This window comes from Squalius cephalus, assembly GCF_949319135.1.
Source record: "Squalius cephalus genome assembly, chromosome: 4".
NCBI classification, from domain to species: Eukaryota; Metazoa; Chordata; class Actinopteri; order Cypriniformes; family Leuciscidae; genus Squalius; species Squalius cephalus.
In genome coordinates this window covers 49,120,906-49,143,973 of record NC_137125.1, presented here as the reverse complement: position 1 = coordinate 49,143,973, position 23,068 = coordinate 49,120,906, and the positions used below count along the sequence as shown (strand labels likewise).

The window sequence follows — 23,068 nt, the reverse complement described above, 5'->3', positions numbered from 1 at the left end:
CGGAGGTGGGTTGAACTATTCCTGCAGCAGGGGCGCGCAATCAGGATTTAGACCGTTTCAGGAAGGAAACCAGAGCCTGGGAAAGGCGCTGCCAACCCCGCTCAAGTAATGGAACACACCCGGAACTTGAGTTCCTTATTGATTCATCTAAAACAATCTTTGGTTTGTACTTGTGTGCAGCAAATGTGCACGAGTGTGTAATGCTGAACTTTAAAGAGCGATAAAACATGTCTGGTGTGGACGTCGCTAAAGAGGAACTTAAGGAGATTGACATATGTGACAACATCTGCTCGGAGGAGGAGAGTGGAGTTTTCGTTAACTCAGGTGCGTCGTACCTTGACGGCTTCTCGGCGCTTCACAAATGGGTTTCAAAGGGACGTTCATTCTCAGATACAAGCTGTGAGTGCGCCAAAACAGCTTCATCATTATCAGTCTCACTATCCAAGTGCGCAAAAGAGCCTCATGGATCACCAGCTGGAGAGATCCGTATGGAGAGAAGAGGAGGAGGTGGAGGGGGGATTCATGAAGCAGGTGTATATTCGGATGAAGATGATCTGAGAACGTCCCGGGCATCATCTATAGTGGAGTGTCTGTTAGTGGAGCTCTATGACACGTACAGTAATAGCGTCAGAGGGGTGGACAGCTCGACCGAAGCCTCGAGCTCGGATGCCTTCCTGGGAAGGAGCAACGCTGGCTCCAACTTTCTGCAGGAACTTCAGGAGAAACACACGAGACGCCATCAGATGAAATACCTGACTCAAAAAGGTGAGCATCAATTCCCCTTTCAACTGAAGTCAATTCAATCCAATTTATGTACTGTATTTCAAAAACTACTGGTCAACATTTTGGAATAATTAAGACTTATCTGAAGAATCATGTGACACTGAAGACTGGAGTAATGATGCTGAAAATTCAGCTTTGCATCACAGGAATAAATTACATTTTAAATATATATTTCGATACAAAACAATTATTTAAATTTTAATAATATTGTACTGTTTTTACTGTATTTTTACCTTGGTCAGCATAAGAGACTTCTTTCAAAAACCTAAAAAAACCGTAATTATTCCAAACGTTTGACCAGTGTAGTGTATGTCTCATGCATTTCTATTATAATTTATGGATTTTTTCCCTTTGTTTTTAAATCATGCTTTAAATAAATAAATAGGAATATGAATATAAAAAAAAATCACTATTTTAACTTTTTCATAATTGTTCATACTTTAAAAAAATGTATTCGCAGTGCATTTCCATGTACATACAAAAACAGAGCGACATTACTCTTAAGTAATAGTATGTTATATGATTGGGGTGTTTTTAAAATGGTTTTAGATTAAATATAGTGTTACAGATACTGCATGAGAACTTACCCAGTTATAATGCCACTCTGAAAGCCAGTTAAATCTTAACCCTTTGTTTGCTGAAGTCATTTAATTGTTGTCTCAGGTGCTCAGGTTCCTTGTTGGCCATAACGACCATTTACATATAAAGGTCTTTGTAAACTTGTATACACAGTGTTTTGACAATCATAATTATCTTAACCTGTCTACATATGTAGTGTTATTCTCACTGCACAATCAAATGAATGCACATCCTTCAGATTTAAACAAGCTTTAATTTGCGCTCAGGTCCGGAGGAGCTGAAGTGGATCGTTCAAGAGGTGAAGTATCGCATCGCTGTCCAGTCGGCCAAACTGGTGCGTCAGGTCAAGAGGAAGGACAGACTCCGGCAGAAGTTTCAGAAGAACTGTGATATAGTCACCGCCTGCCTGCAAGCCGTCTCTCAGAAAAGACGTAATTACAAATCATTCTCTCATTTCCCTCCTCTTGCTGTCATTACTTTTATGAGGAGCAGTATTAACGGGGCACTATTATGCCCTTTGTCTTGATTTTGTTTTAGGGCTCTATTATAATAGGTTTTCATGCTTGATTTTTCATGCCCGGTCTATCAGTAACACACTGGTCTGCATTTCCCAAAAGCATGGTTGCAAGTTCCATCGTTACCAGCATAGTCAAACGATTCAGTGTTTCCCAAAATCCATAGTTCCAACAAACATTGTGTGGTTGGACCTACAGATCTCGACCTGCGGTTAGAATCATAGTTTCCTGTTAGTATGACATGTGGACTTAAATAGGTCATGCTCTTGAGCAAAATAGCAAGCAGCATGTAGTACATTCTATATCTTTTATTCCAGATGCATACAAATTCCATTCTAAGACATTTAAGCCCGATTTCACAGACAAGGCTTAGATTAAGCTAGGATTAGGCATTAGTTCAATTAGGACATTTAAGTAGCTTTTATAAACGAGCCTTAGAAAAAAACATTACTGGTGTGCATCGGTCACCGTGATTTTGCCAAGTAAGACATGATCCTGGATCATAATGTTTTGTTGATCCTGGAATAACATTCCTGTCCCAAAATGTAGTCATTACCCTATTCCTACCCCTAAACCTAACCCTACCCATAACTTTTCCCTAAAATCAGAGGGAAATGATAGGTGAATAACACTGATGTTGAAGGCACCTCACCCTGGTTCTAAGCCTAAACTTGACATAAACTGCAAACTTGTCCCTCAAATCTGATTGGTTGATTGGAAAGTTGTTCCAGGATCAACAAAGATGTTGATCCAGGAACATGTGGTACTTGGTGAAATCACGTTCACCAGTGTGCATCTTGAGACAAAAAAATGGCACTGACATATTTTAAGATATGCCAGTGCAAGTTGCTTTCAGTTAAAACAGCTCAAACAAGCCTTTTAGTCTGGGACTAGACTTAAGCCTAGTCTGTGAAACGGGGGTTAGTTTGTCAAGAGAATTAAAGCGCCACACTATTATATTCTAGATTGACAATACGTCTTCGCATTCATTGATGCTAGATTTCCTTCAGCTGTTTTAAAAGGATGCGGTGGTGTAATACAGCTTACATATGTAATGGTTGCCGAAAGGCTCAGGCTCACATACTGTATATCGAATGCAATATTAGTCTGGTTCTCTCAGTTGATATTTCAGAAGACCACATTCTGAAATATCTTCCCTCTATCACAGGATTGCCTCCTCACCTATACAACTCAATTATTTGCATTAGATTCAAAACACACACTCTGTTTAACATCACTGACTTTCAGCGACTCATTCATGTGATGAGTTTATGACACTGACATGCAAATTAGCACCGTAACGTTGTAGTGAGCTCAAATTTGTATTTGAATTTTGCTTGAATTTTGCTCATCAATGTGGCCCTGAGTCTCTTAAATGTGTTTTCCTCCGTTTTATCTACATGCAGCATGACAAGCCCTGTCAAACAGGTACAGTATGAAATCACATCAAAACTATAGCACTATATGGTTGCCATTATTCAGTCTATGTCTATTCTTGATGCAAGAGGTGTGACTTTGTACAGTAGATAGTATAGTGAACGGTTATGGATTTTGTTGTATTTGACATGTTTATTTTTGTAAACATGAGTAACGGTGTTGATCACTGTTGGTTTGTCACTAAATGCATGTCAGGAAAAAATACCCAAATGCCTATCATCCAATGGAAAATATATACATTTTCCATATCAGGACTATCATTCTTTCTGTCAGAAATGTTTAAACATCTGTTTCGTGTCTCTCGTTAGTCACATGAGTTTGGGTAAATCAAGACACGTTTGGACAATCATACAATGTTAAAAATGGTCAAATTTACCGGCCTTCTGTATATTGTATTGGTGGATGGATAGTTTAATTTGGAATATTCTGACACGCACAAAATAAGAAGCCTGCTTATTGACTTATTTTTCCTTATATCTCTCTCTCTCTCACTTTGTCATGATGTTTTAAATCATTATATTATACAGAACTAACTTTAAATAATTGACTATTTCCTCCAAGTGCCTTAAAGTACAACATTTCCTTTTTATAATAAACAACAGATCCTTGATTCAGATTGGTTGAGCTGTGTTTGAAGCCCTTGTAAATGACTCTACATACATACACCTGTGTGATCTCATTAAATCAGTATTACAGCTCCACTTAAAGTAAATCATTTAATGCACTAACAGTTTAATAAAAGCAATAAGCTCTGTGAAGCCATGGTCTTCAGTGAATTTATAACAGCTAAAGGGGATTTTCACTGTAAATTACTGCTTTAGTAAATCATTCAGATCACTTGAATTCATGACGGTTCAACCATCTTATCCTTATTCTTATCTTGGGATTTTAGCCTATAATTGGGTCCAAAGAACTTTTTGTGTGATTTTTGGATTAAGGAATACCTTGTTCTTAAAGGTTAATGCTAAAGTTGGCAGCATGGCACTAGTCATTCACGTACTGTGCTGGCCATTGTTTTCCTCCGTTTCTCTGGCCCTTCCTCCAGAGCTCCAGCGGTCCCTCCTTCCTCACAACCCTGAATGTGACGCTCATATGTGGGTGTAGACGCGCGCATCACCACGCTATCCCGCCTTTCCCATCCAGCGCGTTCGTTTCGATCACCTTTGATTCTTTTATGCTATTTATAATTCTTGTTCTTAAGGTACATACATGCATCTTCATGTATGAGGATAAATGTGTTCTTCTCCTCTGCTTTATTGATATCATAACGAGTATGATATTTTTAGATGAGATGATTCTCGGGATGAGAGAATCGTTTTGAATGCGCGGTCCTCCCAGCTTTTTTCTCCAGATGAAGCAGGAAAGGTTTGTCTCCTCTAAGAGATCGAGGGTTTGTATGAAACGGCAGAATGCAGCTGGAGGAGTCGGTAATATTATCAGTAATGTGCTGAAGAAACGCAACGGCATCTCTAGAAGAGCGCCGCGTCTGCTCTGCACCCTAGAGCCAGGTGAATACAGCATGCTTTAAGGGCATTATTTTTATTCATTTAGCGGTTCTATATTTGCCCTGTGATTATAGATAAAACTCTTTATTCCTAAGATGGCCGTTTGTTTTGCACTGGTGCTGATTGCAGAATGGCATTTCTGTGATAATAAGGGCGTTCGCTTTTTTACTAAATACATATTTTATCAGCTACATTAATACGACTGTGAACTACGTTTAAGTTAAGTATATTAATAAATTTGAAATTGAGAAATATTATGGGTTTTAGCTTTGAGGGGTTCTGAAAGTTTGAATAGGCTTATTATGAAATCGTTTTATTTCATACATTTCAGGCTCACTTTTAAATACTATGTAGGCCTATTTAGTAATTGATAATTATACATAATACTGGACATGCTTCTCATGCAGACACATGTGTTGTGCCGAGCATGAGTGCAGTAGGAGGGCTGGAGAGATGATGGTAATCATGTAGGTTAATCCGGAACAGCCTCGGCTGTCGAGTGGAATAGATGCAGAAATGGTGCCACTCCTTTTGATCATTTATACCATTAAACGATGACAGAGATGGACTCAGGTTGGTGGTTTTATTGGTTTTCTTATGCACCGAAAGTAGAAATGCTGCTTCCTATTTCACATCATGTTGGTGAGGTAGAGTTGTTTACTTGCGCGTTTGACAGGATTTAGCAACTTTAGCCATGGCTAATGTGAAGGTTACATCAATTTAAAGAATTCGTCGTGTTGTTGTAGCTCTTTAACGCTCAATATGACTTCTTAACTATGAAAAAACAGAGTTTATTTCGTCGTAATTGATGGTGTCGTGATTCCGGAAGAAACTGTAGGCGGAAGTGAGATTCAGCACCGCTCCGCAGTGGACAGCGTCATTTATCAACTATTCGATATCCAGCGTTTGGTTTCTGCATCGTGGTCGATAATACACTTGTCGTTTCCAGTCATTTCTGTTGCATTTTCATTAGTGTTTGTTCCTGTTTGACAAAGAAGAGAGTAAGGTAGCCTGCTTGCAATAATAATGAGCCATTGAATTAAAACAAACCTTATTTATTATTAATGGGCTTGTGACAAGTGGGGATGATAAAAGGACATATTTATTATTTTACAAATATACATTTTAAATATCATGAATTTGAAAACGTGAATATAATGACCTAAACATGCCTCTTTTCTTGCACTTGTTTTGAGGAGTCCCGATTCAGTTGAATTTAATAATAAATAAATAAATAATCAATTAGAGAATTGCAACCTATCCTCATATAATTGGGTAATTGATTTAATTATATAATTTGGTCATTTATTTCAAATTTGATACATTTTATGTAAATATTTAATTATTAATATTATTTGTTAACTCAAAATCCACTATTATGACATTATCATATTTTTTTATTTCATCCTGAGTGGTGATTATGCAAAAACCCTTTATTCATTTGTTAATGAAACACCTGCAGCTACAGGAGAGACTTCTTTATGTGATCATCTTTGTCTCACTGATTGTCCACCGTTTTGTCTTATTGCAGGGGTGGACACCAGGTTGAAGTTCACTATCGAACCCTCTCTAGGCAAGAACGGCTTTCAACAAGTATGTATTAGATGCCTGTATGGCCCTAAAACCCTCAAACAGCAATAAACCAACAAATATGTGGTTTGCATGTTGATTGTTTGGGGTCGTTTTACTTTGCAGTGGTACGACGCTCTGAAAGCAGTGGCCAGACTCCCTGTGGGTATTCCCAAAGAGTGGAGGAAGAGGGTAAGTGTGCTGGAAATTTCACTGTTTTCATATCCGTGATATTTGACACACTGTATAATGTTTGGTTGTTTTGAGATAGGTATGGCTGACCCTGGCTGACCAGTACCTCCACAGCATCTCCATAGACTGGGAGAAAACCATGAGATTTGCCTTCAACGATCGCAGCAATCCAGATGATGACTCTCTGGGAATCCAAATAGTGAAGGTTCATATCTGTAGTTATATGCAGTTATTTACAATTTTAAGGCTATATATTACAATATGAGGCAAGCAAACAAATTGTGGCTTAAGAGATATTTAATGGAAGGAAGATAAAAGGTTAAATGGTGAAACAGGATATTTGCTCTTTGCAGTGCGTCAGTAAGAGGATAATGGAGCAGGATGTGTGTGTGTGTGTGTGTGTGTGTAGCGCTGGATGGATGAGGACAGTGAGGCGCTTGTGCGCAAGTGAGCAAAGTTCAGTGTGCTTGTGTGCATAGGTAACTCACACTTTGCCTTCTCATTCAGGACCTGCACAGGACAGGCTGCAGTTCCTACTGTGGCCAGGAGGCGGAGCAGGACCGGGTGGTGCTGAAGCGGGTTCTGCTGGCGTACGCCCGCTGGAACAAGACTGTCGGCTACTGTCAGGGCTTCAATGTTCTGGCCGCCCTCATTCTGGAGGTCACAGAGGGAAACGAAGGAGATGCATTAAAGGTTTTCCTAGATGCTTATAAAATTAAAAGTATCACCATTTAATTTGATGAATTCTCTTTTATTATTTTAATTATAATTTAATCTTATTAATTTGTTTATCAGTAATAGTATTTGTTAATTCAAAATCCACTTCAAAAATTAACATGTGCACCCCCTCAGTTTAAACGAGCATGACATTTTGGACAGAAACGTTATCTTATATAAGCAAAAAGCTAAACCTAATCATCCTCTATCGTTCCGTTATAGGTTATGATCTATTTGATTGACAAGGTGCTTCCCGATAGTTACTTCGCCAATAACCTGCGTGCCCTCTCAGTGGACATGGCCGTGTTCAGAGATCTTCTGCGACTGAAGCTTCCAGAACTTTCTCAGCATCTCCAGCACCTCCAGAAAGTAGCCAATCGGGAAGGAGGAGGTATGCAGCAACCCTGTTAATATGTATTGATGCGAAAGACGAATGTTTGTACCAGCTCAACTGCATTGTGTTTCAGGCAGCTATGAGCCTCCGCTTACCAACGTCTTCACCATGCAGTGGTTTTTGACCATGTTTGCCACCTGTCTGCCCCATCACAACGTGCTGAAGATCTGGGACTCGGTCTTCTTTGAGGGCTCTGAAATGCTGCTGCGTGTGGCTCTGGCCATCTGGGCCAAACTCGGAGAGTAAGTTCACCTAGGGTTGCTTGCACTGTCGACTAGATTGCAAAGAAAATGATTTGCTCATACATTAAAAATGAGATACATTTTCAACCCTCTCAGGCGAATTGAAGAGTGCCAGACTGCTGATGAATTTTATAGCACTATGGGCTGCCTGACACAGGAAATGCTGGAGCACAATCTTATCGACTCTAATGAACTCATGCAGGTAAGACAGAGCATAGAAAAGATCCTGAATTTTTCATGATGATAATTATATGTAAACCTTATCATTTGGGTAAATCGGCAAGGAGTAACAGGTTTAATGTTGCAAAATTGTGTTTGAAAATGGCAAAAGCTTCTTGGAAGTAGTTTATCCAACTGTTTTTGGGGCTGAATACATGCACTTGTTTTCCTCTCCTGACAGACGGTCTACTCCATGGCCCCGTTCCCGTTCCCCCAGCTGGCTGAGCTCAGGGAGAAATACACCTACAACATCACCCCGTTCCCTGCCCCGGTCAGAGCGAACAGCAGGTATGAGAGCTGAAGACACTCAACGCCCACAGCACAGATTGCAATCGTGAGAGTAGGAGCCATATAAAGACGTTATTACGAGCCTGCAGGGTGTTGTTTTATGGCACGTGTGTATATTGGCATGCAAACATCCAAAGCAAATGTTCTGCCTTATCTTGACAAGGTTTACACTCAGTTTAAAGATAATTTCCGACTTTATTTTACAAAGAAGAGAGCATTGATGCAATAAAACGATTTTTTTTATTCGTTTTTTTTTTCTTTTATACTCTCTAACTTTATTTACTTTATTTTAAATAATTGTATTGTTAAAGTAATACATTTTATTTATTATTATTATTTATTAATTTAATGTTTTTATTTCATGCATGTTTTTTGTTTTTTTTAATATTTAATAACATAATTTTTTTTCATGCATTATATTTTTCTTTCTTTCTTTTTTAAAATTGTATTTAAAACTGTCATTACACTTAATTTTTTTAATTTTTTGTTTAATTTTTGTTTTATGCATTATTCATGCATTTTATTACTTGTTTGTTTATTTTTTCTTTTTTTGTATTTTATCATAAAATATTTAATTACATTTTTAAAAATTTCAATGCTATTGATTTATTAATTTAATTTAATATCTTATTATTTGTTGTTTAATATTTAGTTTGATGTATTTATAAATTTTTGTTTCTTTTTTCTATTTTATTTCTAAATATTTAATTTCCTTTTTACATTTTATTAATTTATTTTGACATTTTTATTTTTCATTTAATTTATTTCATGTATTATATGTATTATTTTTGTATTTAATTGTATTATTTGTTGTTTAATATTTTGTTTCATGCATTATTCATGCAGTTTATTCATTTTTTTCTATTTTATCTTTAAATAATTTCATTAAAAAAATTGTTTTTAATATATATATATATATATATATATATATATATATATATATATATATATATATATATATATATATATATATATATATATATTGTATTTAATATTTTATTTCATGCATGATGTTATTGTATTGTTGTTCCTCTGTACAGTCTGGCACTCCATGGATGGGAGAGTGATGATGATGCTGACATGGATGATGAAGACTCTATTGTCACTGCCCTGGGCTGCCTGGGGCCTCTTGGCGGGCTTCTGGCCCCTGAAATCCAAAGATACCAAAAGCACCTTAAAGGTCTGAATCTGATTACATTTCACATTTCACATTTCAAAAATTAAAAGGAAATAGATTTAATAGTGTAGCCTGAGGTTACAAACATGATTTATGTCTTTCTGAACACAGATTGCCCACATTTATAAAATGCACAAGATGTTTAATTTCTTAATGATTAACGATTTATGAGTCACTTAAACTATATTGGCTTTGTCAAAGTAGGGTGATTTCATGGAGTAATGCAAACATAAGCTCACTGAAGCTCACTTTGCTTACCTAACCTTGGCAAGACTTGAAAATCCTTCTGCCCCAAATGGATTTAATCCTCGATGCATTTGTCAGTTCTCGTTGAATCTGAGGTGGGTCGAGTCATTCAAGCTGTCTTTAATTACGGCCTTCAGTTCCAGTGCAACTAAATAAATGGAAGGTTTGGAAAGGAGCCGACGCAGCCGTTACTCTGTAAAATGTCTCACAAATATTCTTGCACTCTACACATTATTATTTATGATGTTTGCTTTCTGTTTCCATCTGCTCTGCAGATCAGAGAGCAGATCAGAGCTCTCAGGGCAGTAACATGGCTGAGCTCAGTCCCGGGGCGGTGGGCGCGGGACGGGCCGAGCATCAAGCGGCCATCAACAGCATGATGCTGGAGCGCATGAGCACTGACATCAGCGCGCTGAAGAAACAGTACTCGCGCATCAAACAAAAACAACAGCAGCAAGCCGGGCTACTTTACATCCATACAGGTAGCAGGATCAAATAAAGAATCGAAAATCTTTTTTTGTCTGTCGAAGATGATGACAGAGGGGATGTGAAATGTTAGTCAGTATACTGTGACATTTTTCCCAGGACCTCCAGTGGAAGCTGAAACTATTGAACCTCATCAACCCAGTAAACAGCAGAACCAACACACTGGTATTGATCTTCATGTGTCAACTATGGCTTCATTATACTGTAGATATATGGTGCAGTAGATCGGTGTTGATCGGTGTTGGGTCTGCTGGTGTATAATGCAATGAATTGCAATTTGTCATTTTGGTGATGGCTGAACTGATTAATCAAGGTGTTTTCTACATCATATTTTCTTTTCAGGGGATTGGTATAATGGTATAATTATGCTAAAGATGGTTAATTACCTTTTTTCCATTTATTAAAATATTGGAAGATGTAATTTTGCAATAGCACCATTACAGGGCATAATGGAGACTTGAAACCGTGGAATCATAATAGGTCATATTTATTTTCACATTGCACAATCTTCTTTTTTGCACAATTCCTCACTGTACACTATATATATATTTTTATTTATATATATATATATATATATATATATATATATATATATATATATAACCACTTTCCTTTTCCACTAACATCACAAAGCCACATTCTGTTTTCACCTTGAATATCCCGTTTTAAATCTGGGTTCACGCTATACGAATACGAAGTGTCAGAAGTTTGGATTGATGATGTCAAACTCCGGATGAGTCTTCATGTGTAAGTCTGTTTTGACTGCCGCACAGTCTGGCACGAATGACAGCTGAGATCCTACCGTTTGACATGGCTTGCTGCGTTCGTACAGTCTGACAAGCATAAATCGCACAGTGTGCACCCGGCTTAACTCAGAAATATGTTATATTACAGAAGTAAAATCGGAAACACGATTTCATGTTGACTCTGACAGTCTGTTTGCAATTACTGCTGTTTTCTCACTCTTTGTTATTGATTTTTTCACAGACAAGTGTCCAGCCACCAGTATCCTTGCCTCCCAAATTGGTCCCTCCCCTGTGGTCAACCACCTTCTCTTGGGCAGGAAGCCCAGACCCGCTCAGCGATCCTCAAAGAATTGTATCATCCAGAACGGTGGAGTTCCCCAAGCCCACTCCACCCCCAGCCAGGATCAGATGATGCAGCCAAGACATCATTCCCCATGGCGAACACATGTGCGTGCGCACCGCAGGAACATCGCCAGGGCGCGGGCACAGCTCGGCTTTGATGATTCTCTGGAGATAGAAGACGATCAAACTGACACCAGCAAAACGGAAGAAGCATCTGAAGACGGAGAGGAGAGAAGACTTGAGGAAGACAAAGAGGATGAAGAGCAAGAGAAGTTGGAGGATGAAGAGCAAGAGAAGTTGGAGGATGAAGGGCAAGAGAAGTTGGAGGATGAAGAGCAAGAGAAGTTGGAGGATGAAGGGCAAGAGAAGTTGGTGGCTGGAAGCTCAGATGTCTCTCAGCAAGATCTCAGCGATGGAGAAGGAGAGGAACTCCAGCAGATCGACAACCTGCTGTCTTCTCTGGAACTTGAACCAGAACCAGCTTCTGATCCATCTACACCAACTCCAGAACCGCAGCCGGAGCCCACGACCCCAGCTCAGCTCCCATCCACCCGCCGTCCAGGTTCAGACTCTTCCAGCTCAGAAAGTGGAAGCTCCCTCAGAAGAAGCCCATCAACACTGGCAGGAGAACCTCCGAAACCTCAGCAGATCTTCTCTCCGTTCCCCTGCATCAAAACCCCTCGCAAGTCCATTGCTGCAAGAAACTTGGGCCTCTACGGCCCAACTGCCAGAACTCCAAACGTGCACTTTCCCCAGATGAGCAGAAGCATGAACTGTGTAGGAAGCACCACGAAGCGCCGATGATGAGTTGTCGACTACAGACGAGCACGAGATGTTTGGGTTCAAAACTCCCGAACAACCATGAAAGCACATGCATTCTGAACTCAAGTATGCTTCCAGATACTCCAAAACATGCCATCTACATTTAGGAACCATATTGGATAATTTAATCCTCCTATAAAGTTGATCATATGAATTTATGAATGTATTGTTTTGTTTTTTTAAATGAGATCCTACCAAAACATCTGGGAATAATACCCGGCAGACACGATCGGATGATGGTTCCACAAGCTCTTTCTGCATGTTCAGGTCACCAGTATTCGCTGTGTATGTTTACTCATATGCTCCAAAGTTTGGAAAATCACAATCACATTTATGTAAAATATCTCAAGTTAAATGATTGTAGGAAATACTACAGTTCTGCATTTTTCAGTTTTCAATCTGTGACTTCACAATCAAGCCAAACCCTTTTCTCTTCACATCTCTTGATTTTTCCTTCAGTAAATTATCCGTTTGTCACCTGAATTATACATGTTATTGTCATTTAGTTTTTCTCTTTTTGGATGCTCTTGTTCTAAACGCTCCTGCGACTGAATGTTTCTCTTTATCAACCTTTGATGCTTATGAGTAGTGAAGGATCACAGCAGTGAAGGATCACGCCCCAGAGAATAAAATACATGCAACTTTTCAGTTTCTACTTATTTCTGTAGCCTCTCCGTTAAGTAATTTGTTTTGGCTTTCAGGTTGAAACTACAGTATTTTCTTTTTAGGTTTACAACGACACCTATTAGGAATGTAAAACTTAACTAAAACCACCAATATCTCACACTTACATTAAGTCTCTTCTGAGCCTAGTAGAGATTATACTCTGGTTAAATTGTAATGTAACATCAATGGTCATTTACATTTTTTTTTTCATTATTTGCTTTGGTACTATTTTCACAAGTAAGTTGTACATTCTCAAAACTCTTATGCTATTATCACAATGGATCATCAAAAGTGCACTTTTTTTTCAGACATTTCAGCATGTTCTCAATTGTGTGAGTACAATATACAAAATCACAACGTATCCAAAGTTTAATTTACAGTAACTGCCTCTTACTATGAAACTTTTGATTTGCATCTATTCTTGTTCACTTTAATTTATACATTTGTCTATTATTTTAATCCAACTGATATTAATGCTTAATCAGTGAATAATTTGGTACACCTATAGATTTCTATAGATATTGATTCTATAGACGGTGAGAGAGAGAGAGAAATTTGTGAACATATAGCAGGGTAAGAGTATAAGGGAGAGGAAACAGTCAATGACTGTGTAACATCAGACTGATCCAAGGTCCATCAGTAGAAGGAAGACAGATGGCATCATAGCATTTTTCATTACAGCATGGAGCAGATTCCCATGGTAGAGATCTGTAAAGGTCACATACAGTATAGATTCAGTCATACAGTGAGAACATTTACTGTATTACCAGCAAACTGTTCTAGCAGAACCTCATGGCAGTTTCATAACTTCATCAATCTATTTGATAACATGTTAGATGGATACTTTTACAAACATTATGGATTCAATTGCAGAAGTTAGGTAATGTACGTGTATTTCCAATGTGGCAACTGTAGCCTGTATTACTGTAATTATTTCAGCAACAAGGGTGATTTGAAACATGTATCTTGCATTGTTTCTGTTTGCTGTTGAATGAACTGATTGGTAAAAGTACTAAATTGAAAGAAGATCATACTCTTGTGTTTCGGTGATTAAACTAAATGTCCTCATTACATATTACAATAATCTTGTGTTTGAAACAATGATTTTGTGGATTGAAATATGTTTAACTACTGTAATGAAAACATGGGATCAGTTTTTGAAAATAACCAGCTGTGTTACAAGTGATATCAGTTTGGATTTTTGTACTAAGAGTTTTGAAAATGTACATCTTACTAGTGAAAATAGTAGGCCAACCAAAGCGAATAAACAAACTGTAATCTGGCATCTCTACCATTCTTGCCTCATGAATAATTGAAATGTAAAATGATATTAAAGCCTTACAGGGTCTGGCTCAACAGGGCGTTTAAAAGTTACAGAGTGCTGCGTAACACGAGAATGAATCTCATTGGTTCTTGCGGAAGCTCAAACGTGCTGCGTAACACGAGGATGAACCTCATTGGTTCTCCCACATCAAGCGATCATGCTTGAGCTTCTGTTTACCACAACTGATGTGTGAGTTGATGAAAGTTTATATGTGAATAAAAACCTAAATTCATTCATAAAGTGATAAAGTCTCTTCAGAAATGTTGGACAAAACCACTCAATTGATATGGATTAGTTTTACGACCTTTTTATGAAATATTTAAGTGTCAAAGTGTCAGTTCCGTTGCTGTCTATGGAGGGAAAGAAATAGATCAGATTTCATGAAAAAAAAATCTTTATTTGAGTTCCGAAGATGAACGAAAGTCTTACGGATTTGGAACGACATGAGGGTGAGTAAATAATGACATAGTTTTCATTTTTGGGTGAATTAACCCTCTAAGAAATCCACCTTGGTTGACATACAACGACACTCACACATTCTTTATTGTGGCAACAGGTCCTAATGCTTCCAGGGGCTGCTGTATTAAGTCATGAACCCATTATACCGGCAGAAGTCCGTCATATAAAGGTAAGTACCCACTCGATTGTTTATATCAGAGCTAAGGCGGCCATTGTGTTCCTTTCTCTTTCTTTTTTTCATTGTAAATGCTTCAGATAATACATTCAGCAGTATTTCTACATGTGAGCAAGCAAAAAGCTAGAGAATTTTTCTGACTGAGCTTTTAATAGTTATTATAATGTCGACAACAGCAGAGCTGTTATTTTACGTCATTCCATTTTGTTTTATATTTTTTTAAATGACTGAACACTAGATGTCGCTCTTGTTCTAGTTTTACCTCTCACATGCCCTTGTGCTGTTTAGGAGCTGATTGTGACAAGAATTGTTCTATTATGCAAAAAACTTTTTTGAAAGCGTATTTACATTTTTTTTTACAAATTTGATATAAACATGATATAAACAAATAGGCTAGAAATCACAATCACATTATTTCTTCACATAAGTGAAGCTCATGTCTGAAAAGATGACAAACTCGTACTTTGTTTTTAACCCTCTTTGACAAAATGATCTGGGAAAGATCATGCTGAGCTGATAAAATCGTTGTAATTAGGGTTATGAATTTAGATTGTCATAGATGTGCCATCGCCATGATCACCATGGTATTCTCTTCCACACAGAGATGTTATTGAGGTGACTGAGTTTTATTGTGGTGGTGTTCAGCAGGCGCCAATGTCAATTGACAGCATCTCACAATTGATCTATTAAACATCATACTGTTCATAAATCAGTATGAGGAGAGATTTTGCCTTGACACATGCTGATATGAAGATGCAGTGTTTTGGAAAATTACCACAATAATCAAATAGTCCTTAAAACTCCTTCAACTCCAGTTTATGTTTAATGTTTTCCAAAGACGTAAATAAACCCTGAGTGTCATTTGTGGAATATTTATGCATCTCTGCGACCTTGAGAAAATGCTGGATGCAGATTTCCCAAAGGATTCTGGGATGGTCTGAATTTAGTCTACTGATCGAATGGGCAGACGATCCTGTTGAGACTGGCAAGGTGCCCAGTTCCGCTTATATTTACTCAACGTATGTATGATTTCCTCAGGGGCCAATTTGTTTCTAAAGCAAAGGACAAGCAATTCACATTCGAATAATGCGATTGACTGAGTTTGTTTTTCTGGTCGCCTAGGTGTTGTTTTTAAGCTGGCAGGGAACAGAAATCAATCTGATTCAAATGAATATTAAAATTTCTTAGTATTTTGTCTGGAAAAAACACCTGATGATCATGTTCTCCTGCATAGTTTGGAAATGTTTCTTGTATTTTAATGGAAGCTAGAACATCTGACCATCAGTACAAAGAGTCAAATAATCAGTCACATAATTTTACTTAAGATTAGTGACATATTAGAAATAGGACAGAATCTTCAATATATATATATATATTTTTATAGGATTTTTTAAAACCTAAAAAGTGATTTAATCCCAGATTTTTTTATATGAAAAGAATAAGGTCATTTGTGATGATTCTAGTATATGATCCACAGCTGAAGGTTTACTGCAATCTAATTGAAAAATAAAAAAAAGTTTAAAAGTAATTTTAAAGGTAGGCTACAGAATTAACAACATTTAAATAATGAGTCAATACATTATCAATATTTCTTCCAAAACATGTTTTTGTCTTTTTGACCCTGATTCACAAGCCTATTATATTATAAGCGTTTATATTGTAGACCCTTTGCGGGAAATTGCGTACATACATCACTCGCCCGGGCGTGTATCGTGACTCTCGTCATTTCTGTAAATAGAGAAAAGTTGACGCATGTAGTATAGGTTAGGTTAGTAGTTAGGTTGTCACAACGAGCCAGAAAGGTTTATATGGAGCAGCTAAATCTAAAACCTCTGGGGAATCACCCGTTTAAAACAAACAGTGAACAGAGGAGAGTCTGCTGGTGAAATGAGAACTTGACAGAGCTCGTAATAAAACAAGAATCAACATTGGCTTGGCTTTTCGGAGATGACAAGGACTGAGGGATTTGAAATGTTGTAAAAGCAACACGAGATGGCATTTATATTAATCAACAGGTGAGTAAGGTATTTTATTGAACAGATAAATTGCCATATATAGCTCTCCAACAGAGTTCATTGTGTAGCATTATCTATTTGTGAAGGGCCATATTCATCCGCACATCACGCAGAGCCAAAGCACAACCAAAACAATGTTCTTCCGCAAAATGCATGCGGTTTTGTTTAAACGCTATAGAGGGCCAAAAGTTTATTATCTTTAATAATAATTAAATGATTAAAAAAAGCAATAAGTGCAATAAAAAAGAGAAAGCAATGCCACTGTGCAAAATATATATCAAATTAATAATTTTAAAGAAGAGCTGCATTACATGGATGTGCCATGATGATGCAGTGTAACAGTTGTGTTTCAGGTTTATTTGAAGTTCCTGTGGAAAACCCCATTTATATCCCACCCAGTGACCAAGTAATGACTTTATTCAGAAGCAGAGATGCTTCCGTTTCTCTCTAATTAACTGGCCGAGTGATGGCCACAGTAATCCCTCAATCCTGTGTCCGTCGGTTCAGACATGGATTATTTATCTGTCCCGGTCATACAGGAGAAGGGACTACATGCGTGAATCCCCACACTGACGTCCCCTTCCGCCCTGATCCTGCACAACTGCGCCATAATCTACACGTTATAATCCATGCATGCATGACGGGGCGTAATCACACTTCCTCTGCGTTTCCGGCAGGATTACTCTGTGAGGAAGCAGAGGCTTACACAATCTGTGTGTGTATGTGTGTGAAAGTTGAGCAGATGTGCAAAGAAAGATGTGCAAGAGAGTTCAAAGCCCCAATAAAATGTATTGACAAGCAACAATTTGTTTCCTGTTGAAACTGGAAATTTGAGAAGGATCATTTCGAAAGCCTCGTCACAGGCAGGAAACGTGATTGCTTTGCTAGTTAAAAGCAGTTAGAATTAGATAAGTATTGTCAGTCCATTTGGTTTAGAAAATACATTTTAAATGCATATATTTGAAAGAAGCCATATTATGCTCTTTTACAAAGTCTTGATTTTGTTTATGGGGTCTAGAATACCTTTCAAGTTTGAATGCTCAAAAAAAACATATTTTTCACATATTTTACTTTATTGCAGCACCTCTCTTCCCAGTCTGTCTGTAATGCTCTGTTTATGCTGCCTTCATATGCTATCATAATTATCGTAAATACTAGTTTCCTAGTCAAAAATTGTACATGAACACCCTCTCAAGTAGTATTTACTGGGAAGCTGGATAATTTTGATTCCCGAGTTCGGCAGGCCATAATCTTTAAGCCTGGCGGAGGGGAGAACGATTACTGCTGTGACTGGTAAACTTTATTAGTTTTTTCGACAACAGCTACATCACCTCGTCTTGTCGTTAAAGACGGGCACATTTACATATATGAATATTCATTTGAAGTATATTGTATGTTTTATTCACAGGGGAAATAGCCTGTATTTGATGAAGTTCCAGAGTCTAGATAGCACAGTGAATGTTGATATGGTTGTCAACGAATGTGACGCTACATTTTATTCAAAATATATTAACATTTTGGCTTTAATAAGATTTCAGCAAGAAATAAGGAAGACAAAACATGGTGCCTTCTGTGATTCCTATTCTTTCTGACAACAAAGCACTTTAACGCGACAAGCTCGTAATCACGAGTTCAAAAGTTGGAAGTAGGAAATTTATGATAGCATGTGAAGGCAGCATTAGTTCCTGTCTCTATGAAGTCCCTCCTTTCGTAAAGTGCAGTGTGCTCTGATTGGTCGGATGGACTAGTGTGTTGTGACTGGTCAACCAGAAATCTCACGCACAGTTGAGGGAGTTCAGAAACCACTCCATTGGAGTGACCTTGTGTTTTTGACTTTGCAGACCATTTTCATGCTCAAACAGCAACATTACAAACTAAAGAAAGTTGAACATGTAAAAAAGCATAATAGGTCCTTTATTAAAGGTACAATATGTAAGTATTTTGTATCAAAATATCCAAAAACCACTTGCACAGTTATACATTTCTTTCAATTGTGAACTTACATTATCCTAAATGTTTCCAAGAATTTGTAAATTCAGAGAAATTCACAATTTTAAATAGTGCCTGTCACTTGTTGCCTGTCAATGACGTAATATCCGCGTTATCCCTGGTTTCCGCCTATGGTTTCCGTTTGTACTGCCATAGAAACCATGGCGAGAGATGTGGACAAATGCGTCATGTTTAGCGGCACGCTGTTGTTGTTTCATTCAAACATTATGGATCATGGCAAGCAGACTTTGGGACAAAAGGAGAAATAAAATGAGGATCAATATCAGCGTGGCGTTTTCGAGATGTCGAGAGCTCCACATCCGCGACAAACTTCGACTTGACAGAGACGCTGCTCTTGCATGCACTTTATTAGACAGGTGAGCAAATGTACATAAAACTAATCAATGTTATAAAGCTCAACATGATGAAATGTTGATATATGATCAGTATGTTATTCTAATGTTGATCTAGCTTACTGGTCATCATAGCCAACAAACTAACACATAGAATAACATAAGTTTAAACACACTCATGTGTGCTGTTTAGTATGATAGTGTAACTTTAGACCAAGTGAAACAGCGCTGCATTAACTCACAAGTTTAATTCGTCAAATAAACTGATCTGTATGAAAAAAAAAAACATATTGTTGCTTTAAGTTTTTGTTAAATTTGAAGTTCTTGAAATCTTTTCGCTTTGAGTGAACTCATAATGGTTTTCTGGACTTTTTCTGGTCTGCGTGTTGATTGGTCAGTGATGTTGAATTGCCGTTCTCGCTTTCACTCGCTCAATTTCTGATTCATTAACGTTTTCTTTGTATAACAGAAGTTGCATGTCACTCAACGACACAAACACAATCATAACATGTCAATGTAAAGAGCAGACAAGTGCAGACAGGGTTGTTCTCTGGGGCAATAATAACTATAATCAAGAGGACGTGCCCACTCACTGAGTCATCTACAGGAAAGGTCAAATACACATTAAGAGCTTCACCCATGCATTCAGCAAACGGAAATTTAATAGTCTGATAAAAATCAATTATTAAAAGGTCAGTTGGCATGTGACCTGCAAAGTGTTTTTTTTTCTTTTTTTTTCTGAGGCTAAAATAGTTCTTACGTTTGCACTTGTACACATACTGTTCATCCCTACGGACTCATAAACAAAGCATGGGAACTCATGCAGACTATGTATTTGATTAATGGTTTCATTGTGAATTTTGTCCCATGTGCTTAGCCACACAAAGCACGTAAAAATCATAAGCTCAGGGAGGTTCCAGTCCTCCTCATGCAAACAATGCCCTGCTCTTAAAATGGGTGCAACGACACACATACAGTTGAATAAGACATGGATATGACGCCAGACATAAACAGAGAAAGACTAATATTGGAAGTAATCAGGCAATCACACTTCCTACCAGTGAAAGTGTTTGTTTGGGTGGTTGGGTCTCATTTTGTGCCAAGCTACCTGCAAGTTAGCACACGCATGTAACTCTTGCAATAGGAATATACATATAGATATTCCTGTTGCTCATTTAAAGCTGGTGGGAAAGAATTTTGTTATTCCCAGCAGTAACATAAACTTTTTTCATAGGGGACTAATGAGAGCAGGACATGGTAGCTAGGATACACATTTCACAAGCAATTAAGAAAGTTATCGATCTATTTTCTGAATAATGTTTGATTATTAGAGCAATTAATATTGATGCAATTGCATACAGAGACAAATCTCTGTCATAAAAGGTCCCTATGACTGATATAATTCATAGTATCTGATGGATATAACCCTGTTTCTGTCTTAAAAAAAAAAAAAAATGTAATGTGTGTATATATAAAAGTTGATTATATATATATATATATATATATATATATATATATATATATATATATATATATATATATATATATATATATATTTGTATATAATTGTTATCATTGATTAAATTGACTTTTGAAAAAATAAAATGTATGAATAAATAATAAATTAAATAAATGTATCTTATTTATTAAAGTTAGAATTACTTAAAATCTTATAGGGTACTTTACTTTAGGTTTGGCTGCATGCATGTGCAAAATAGGTGTGGAAGCCATGTTATATAATATAGGCAGATTGTCTAAGTATGTTTAAGTATGTTTTGTAAGACAAATATAGCCAGAAGCAATTTCCCACAACTGCAAACCTGAAACCTGCTGCCAAGCATGCACTGCATCCTTCATATAAATGTCTACTCTCTACACCCTAAATTGGGTTAAAAGAGGCTAAATTAATGCTGCACCTGAAAAACCAGCAAAACCTCTCTTCATTTCCACAGTGGACACACATTTATAAATAATTTCCTTCTAGTTTCTCTTCTCTCCATCTCACAGAAGTTGTTTAAACAGCACAGAGTGAGCTGACAAAAGGCAGACAGTTTAATAAGAAAAAAGCTTCCCGTTCAAATTCCCTCTCTCCCTCGGCTTTTAGTGAAGCAGAATGGAGAAAAGGACGAAGACTTGATGAAGATCCTGCACAGACCACAGAGACATTGAGTGACACTGCAAGACCGCTGAGCCAGAGGAATCTTGGCACTGGGAGTTAATGGTCCTGCTGTTAGTTGACCAATGACATCTTGTTACATAGACAAGTATTTTTTGGTTTTGAAAAGAATATTTTTTCGTGAATAGTGCATAATTAGTGCATAAGAAGTCAGGTTTATGCATAGTTAACCTGAACCATAAGCTCTTCAACGTGCCTGTGTGATCCCAGCTAACAAAAAAGTTCTAAGACTGCTTTGCTAATGTTCCCATTAAGTTATACAAATGTTATTTTTGAACATTTAAAAAAAAAGTTTTTTTCTTGATAATGCAAACACTAAAGGGACTATATGTAGAATTCAGAAACCCTTGTTATTAGCGACACCAGTGGCCGTTAAGTGAACTGCAGCCAGCAACTTATTGCTCCATCTCACACTCCTGGACCCGTAATGTAGAAGAGACTGAACAAGATTCAAGGCTCCAATATAGGCTACTCACGGCAAAGTTCTTGTCAAAGTTGGAAATACCTTTGCAGCAATAAACTTATAGCGAACATCCTGACGCCGTCCACGGCACGCTGCTTAGAGCAACGTTTAGATGAATATGTAAATGTGCCGCGCACTTTCCTCTTAATAACAAAAATGCACAACAAAAATGACAGTGATGAGAAAACGGCAGTTAAGAAAGCATCTGATCATAGTGATGTTGATATGTTTGCACAAGCTCTGCAATTCACCAGCATCATGACGACAGATGAGGTCATTAATCATTAATCAATTAATCCCTTTTCTTTGCATGCCACATTGACATTACAGTACAGAGTGACTCTTTTGGCATTCATTTCATGTGTCATAGAATGGAAGAGAGGCTCTCGGGAGCGTGCGTAAACATCACATCCTTTTGATTTTCCTGGCAAAAACGTCTAAAATCAAAATCAGTCTACAGTTTGTTCATAACTTTGAGAGAACCTTGCCAAGCTGGGATGACCCCAGGCCGAATACACTGCCTCCCAAATTCCTGTTCTAATGTGTGGTTAAACAACAGGTCTGTTTTCAAATACTTTCTGTTGCCTAGACATCACAACCTCACGTTCTCATCCATCTTTGTAGCGCTCAGCTTTCACCTTTAGATGTCCTCAGAGGAAACGGAAAGCCCCAGGTAAACACGTTTCCTCTGAGGATTAGAAAGCAGCCGATGGACGCCACAGCCACACAGGAAAATACATCCACACACACACACACATTGAAGAATGACTGTCTCTGGCTGTAAGAGTGAACAATGATGTCTGTTCTTCGGGTTCCTGCTCTTTGGTCGGTCAGGTACACATCACTGACCGCTCATTGAGCTGTTCTGAGAATCTTCCATAATCACATGCAAATAATGTAAGTAATACGGAGCAGAACTGCTGGAGTGAGTTTCCACCGCCCTTTATTTCAGACTCACTGATGTGGAGGTGGACAAACGCTCAATGGCTGCATTTTAATGGAGATAAATTTAGGGTAAATTGAAAGCAGGATATGGTAAGCAGGATACAAACAGCATAAGCTAATTAGAAAGTTACTGATCTATTGTCTGAATATGTATTAGATATTAAAACAGATAGAGATCGAGAATCGGAACAACAGTAATTGCGTACAGAGACAAATCTCCTTAATAAAATGTTCCTATGACTTC

At 37.6% G+C, this 23,068-nt stretch overlaps 2 protein-coding genes and 1 long non-coding RNA gene across 8 annotated transcripts in view; all 3 read left to right on the top strand.

Moving 5' to 3' along the window:
- Nucleotides 1-54: 54 nt before the first annotated feature.
- tbc1d30 (TBC1 domain family, member 30) lies at nucleotides 55-14,208 on the top strand. Of its 6 annotated transcripts, XM_079869737.1 has the most exons (14): nucleotides 55-765; nucleotides 1,629-1,793; nucleotides 6,351-6,412; nucleotides 6,515-6,580; nucleotides 6,660-6,785; nucleotides 7,088-7,273; nucleotides 7,520-7,688; nucleotides 7,765-7,933; nucleotides 8,030-8,135; nucleotides 8,334-8,440; nucleotides 9,481-9,620; nucleotides 10,139-10,345; nucleotides 10,449-10,514; nucleotides 11,337-12,911. In XM_079869737.1, exons 1-14 carry the CDS (start codon nucleotides 228-230, stop codon nucleotides 12,239-12,241), a joined length of 3,012 nt encoding a protein of 1,003 aa, XP_079725863.1. In that variant the 5' UTR covers nucleotides 55-227; the 3' UTR covers nucleotides 12,242-12,911. The 6 variants fall into 6 exon arrangements, with proteins under 6 accessions (XP_079725863.1, XP_079725864.1, XP_079725865.1 ...); XM_079869738.1 differs by lacking the exon at nucleotides 10,449-10,514 and having other exon boundaries at nucleotides 75-765; nucleotides 11,337-12,917; XM_079869739.1 differs by lacking the exons at nucleotides 55-765; nucleotides 1,629-1,793 and adding an exon at nucleotides 4,392-4,822.
- A 442-nt stretch (nucleotides 14,209-14,650) lies between these two features.
- On the top strand, nucleotides 14,651-17,692 carry LOC307157899. The gene is made up of 3 exons (XR_013821116.1): nucleotides 14,651-14,698; nucleotides 14,806-14,877; nucleotides 17,438-17,692. It is a non-coding gene; the product is annotated as an uncharacterized lncRNA (long non-coding RNA).
- Nucleotides 17,693-19,203: 1,511 nt separating this feature from the next.
- ntf3 (neurotrophin 3) overlaps nucleotides 19,204-23,068 on the top strand; it is a 35,067-nt gene continuing 31,202 nt past the window's right edge. Inside the window, exon 1 of the mRNA XM_079868182.1 lies at nucleotides 19,204-19,264. Coding sequence (XP_079724308.1) covers nucleotides 19,247-19,264 — 18 coding nt within the window. The 5' untranslated portion in view covers nucleotides 19,204-19,246. The remainder of the gene's footprint in view (nucleotides 19,265-23,068) is intronic.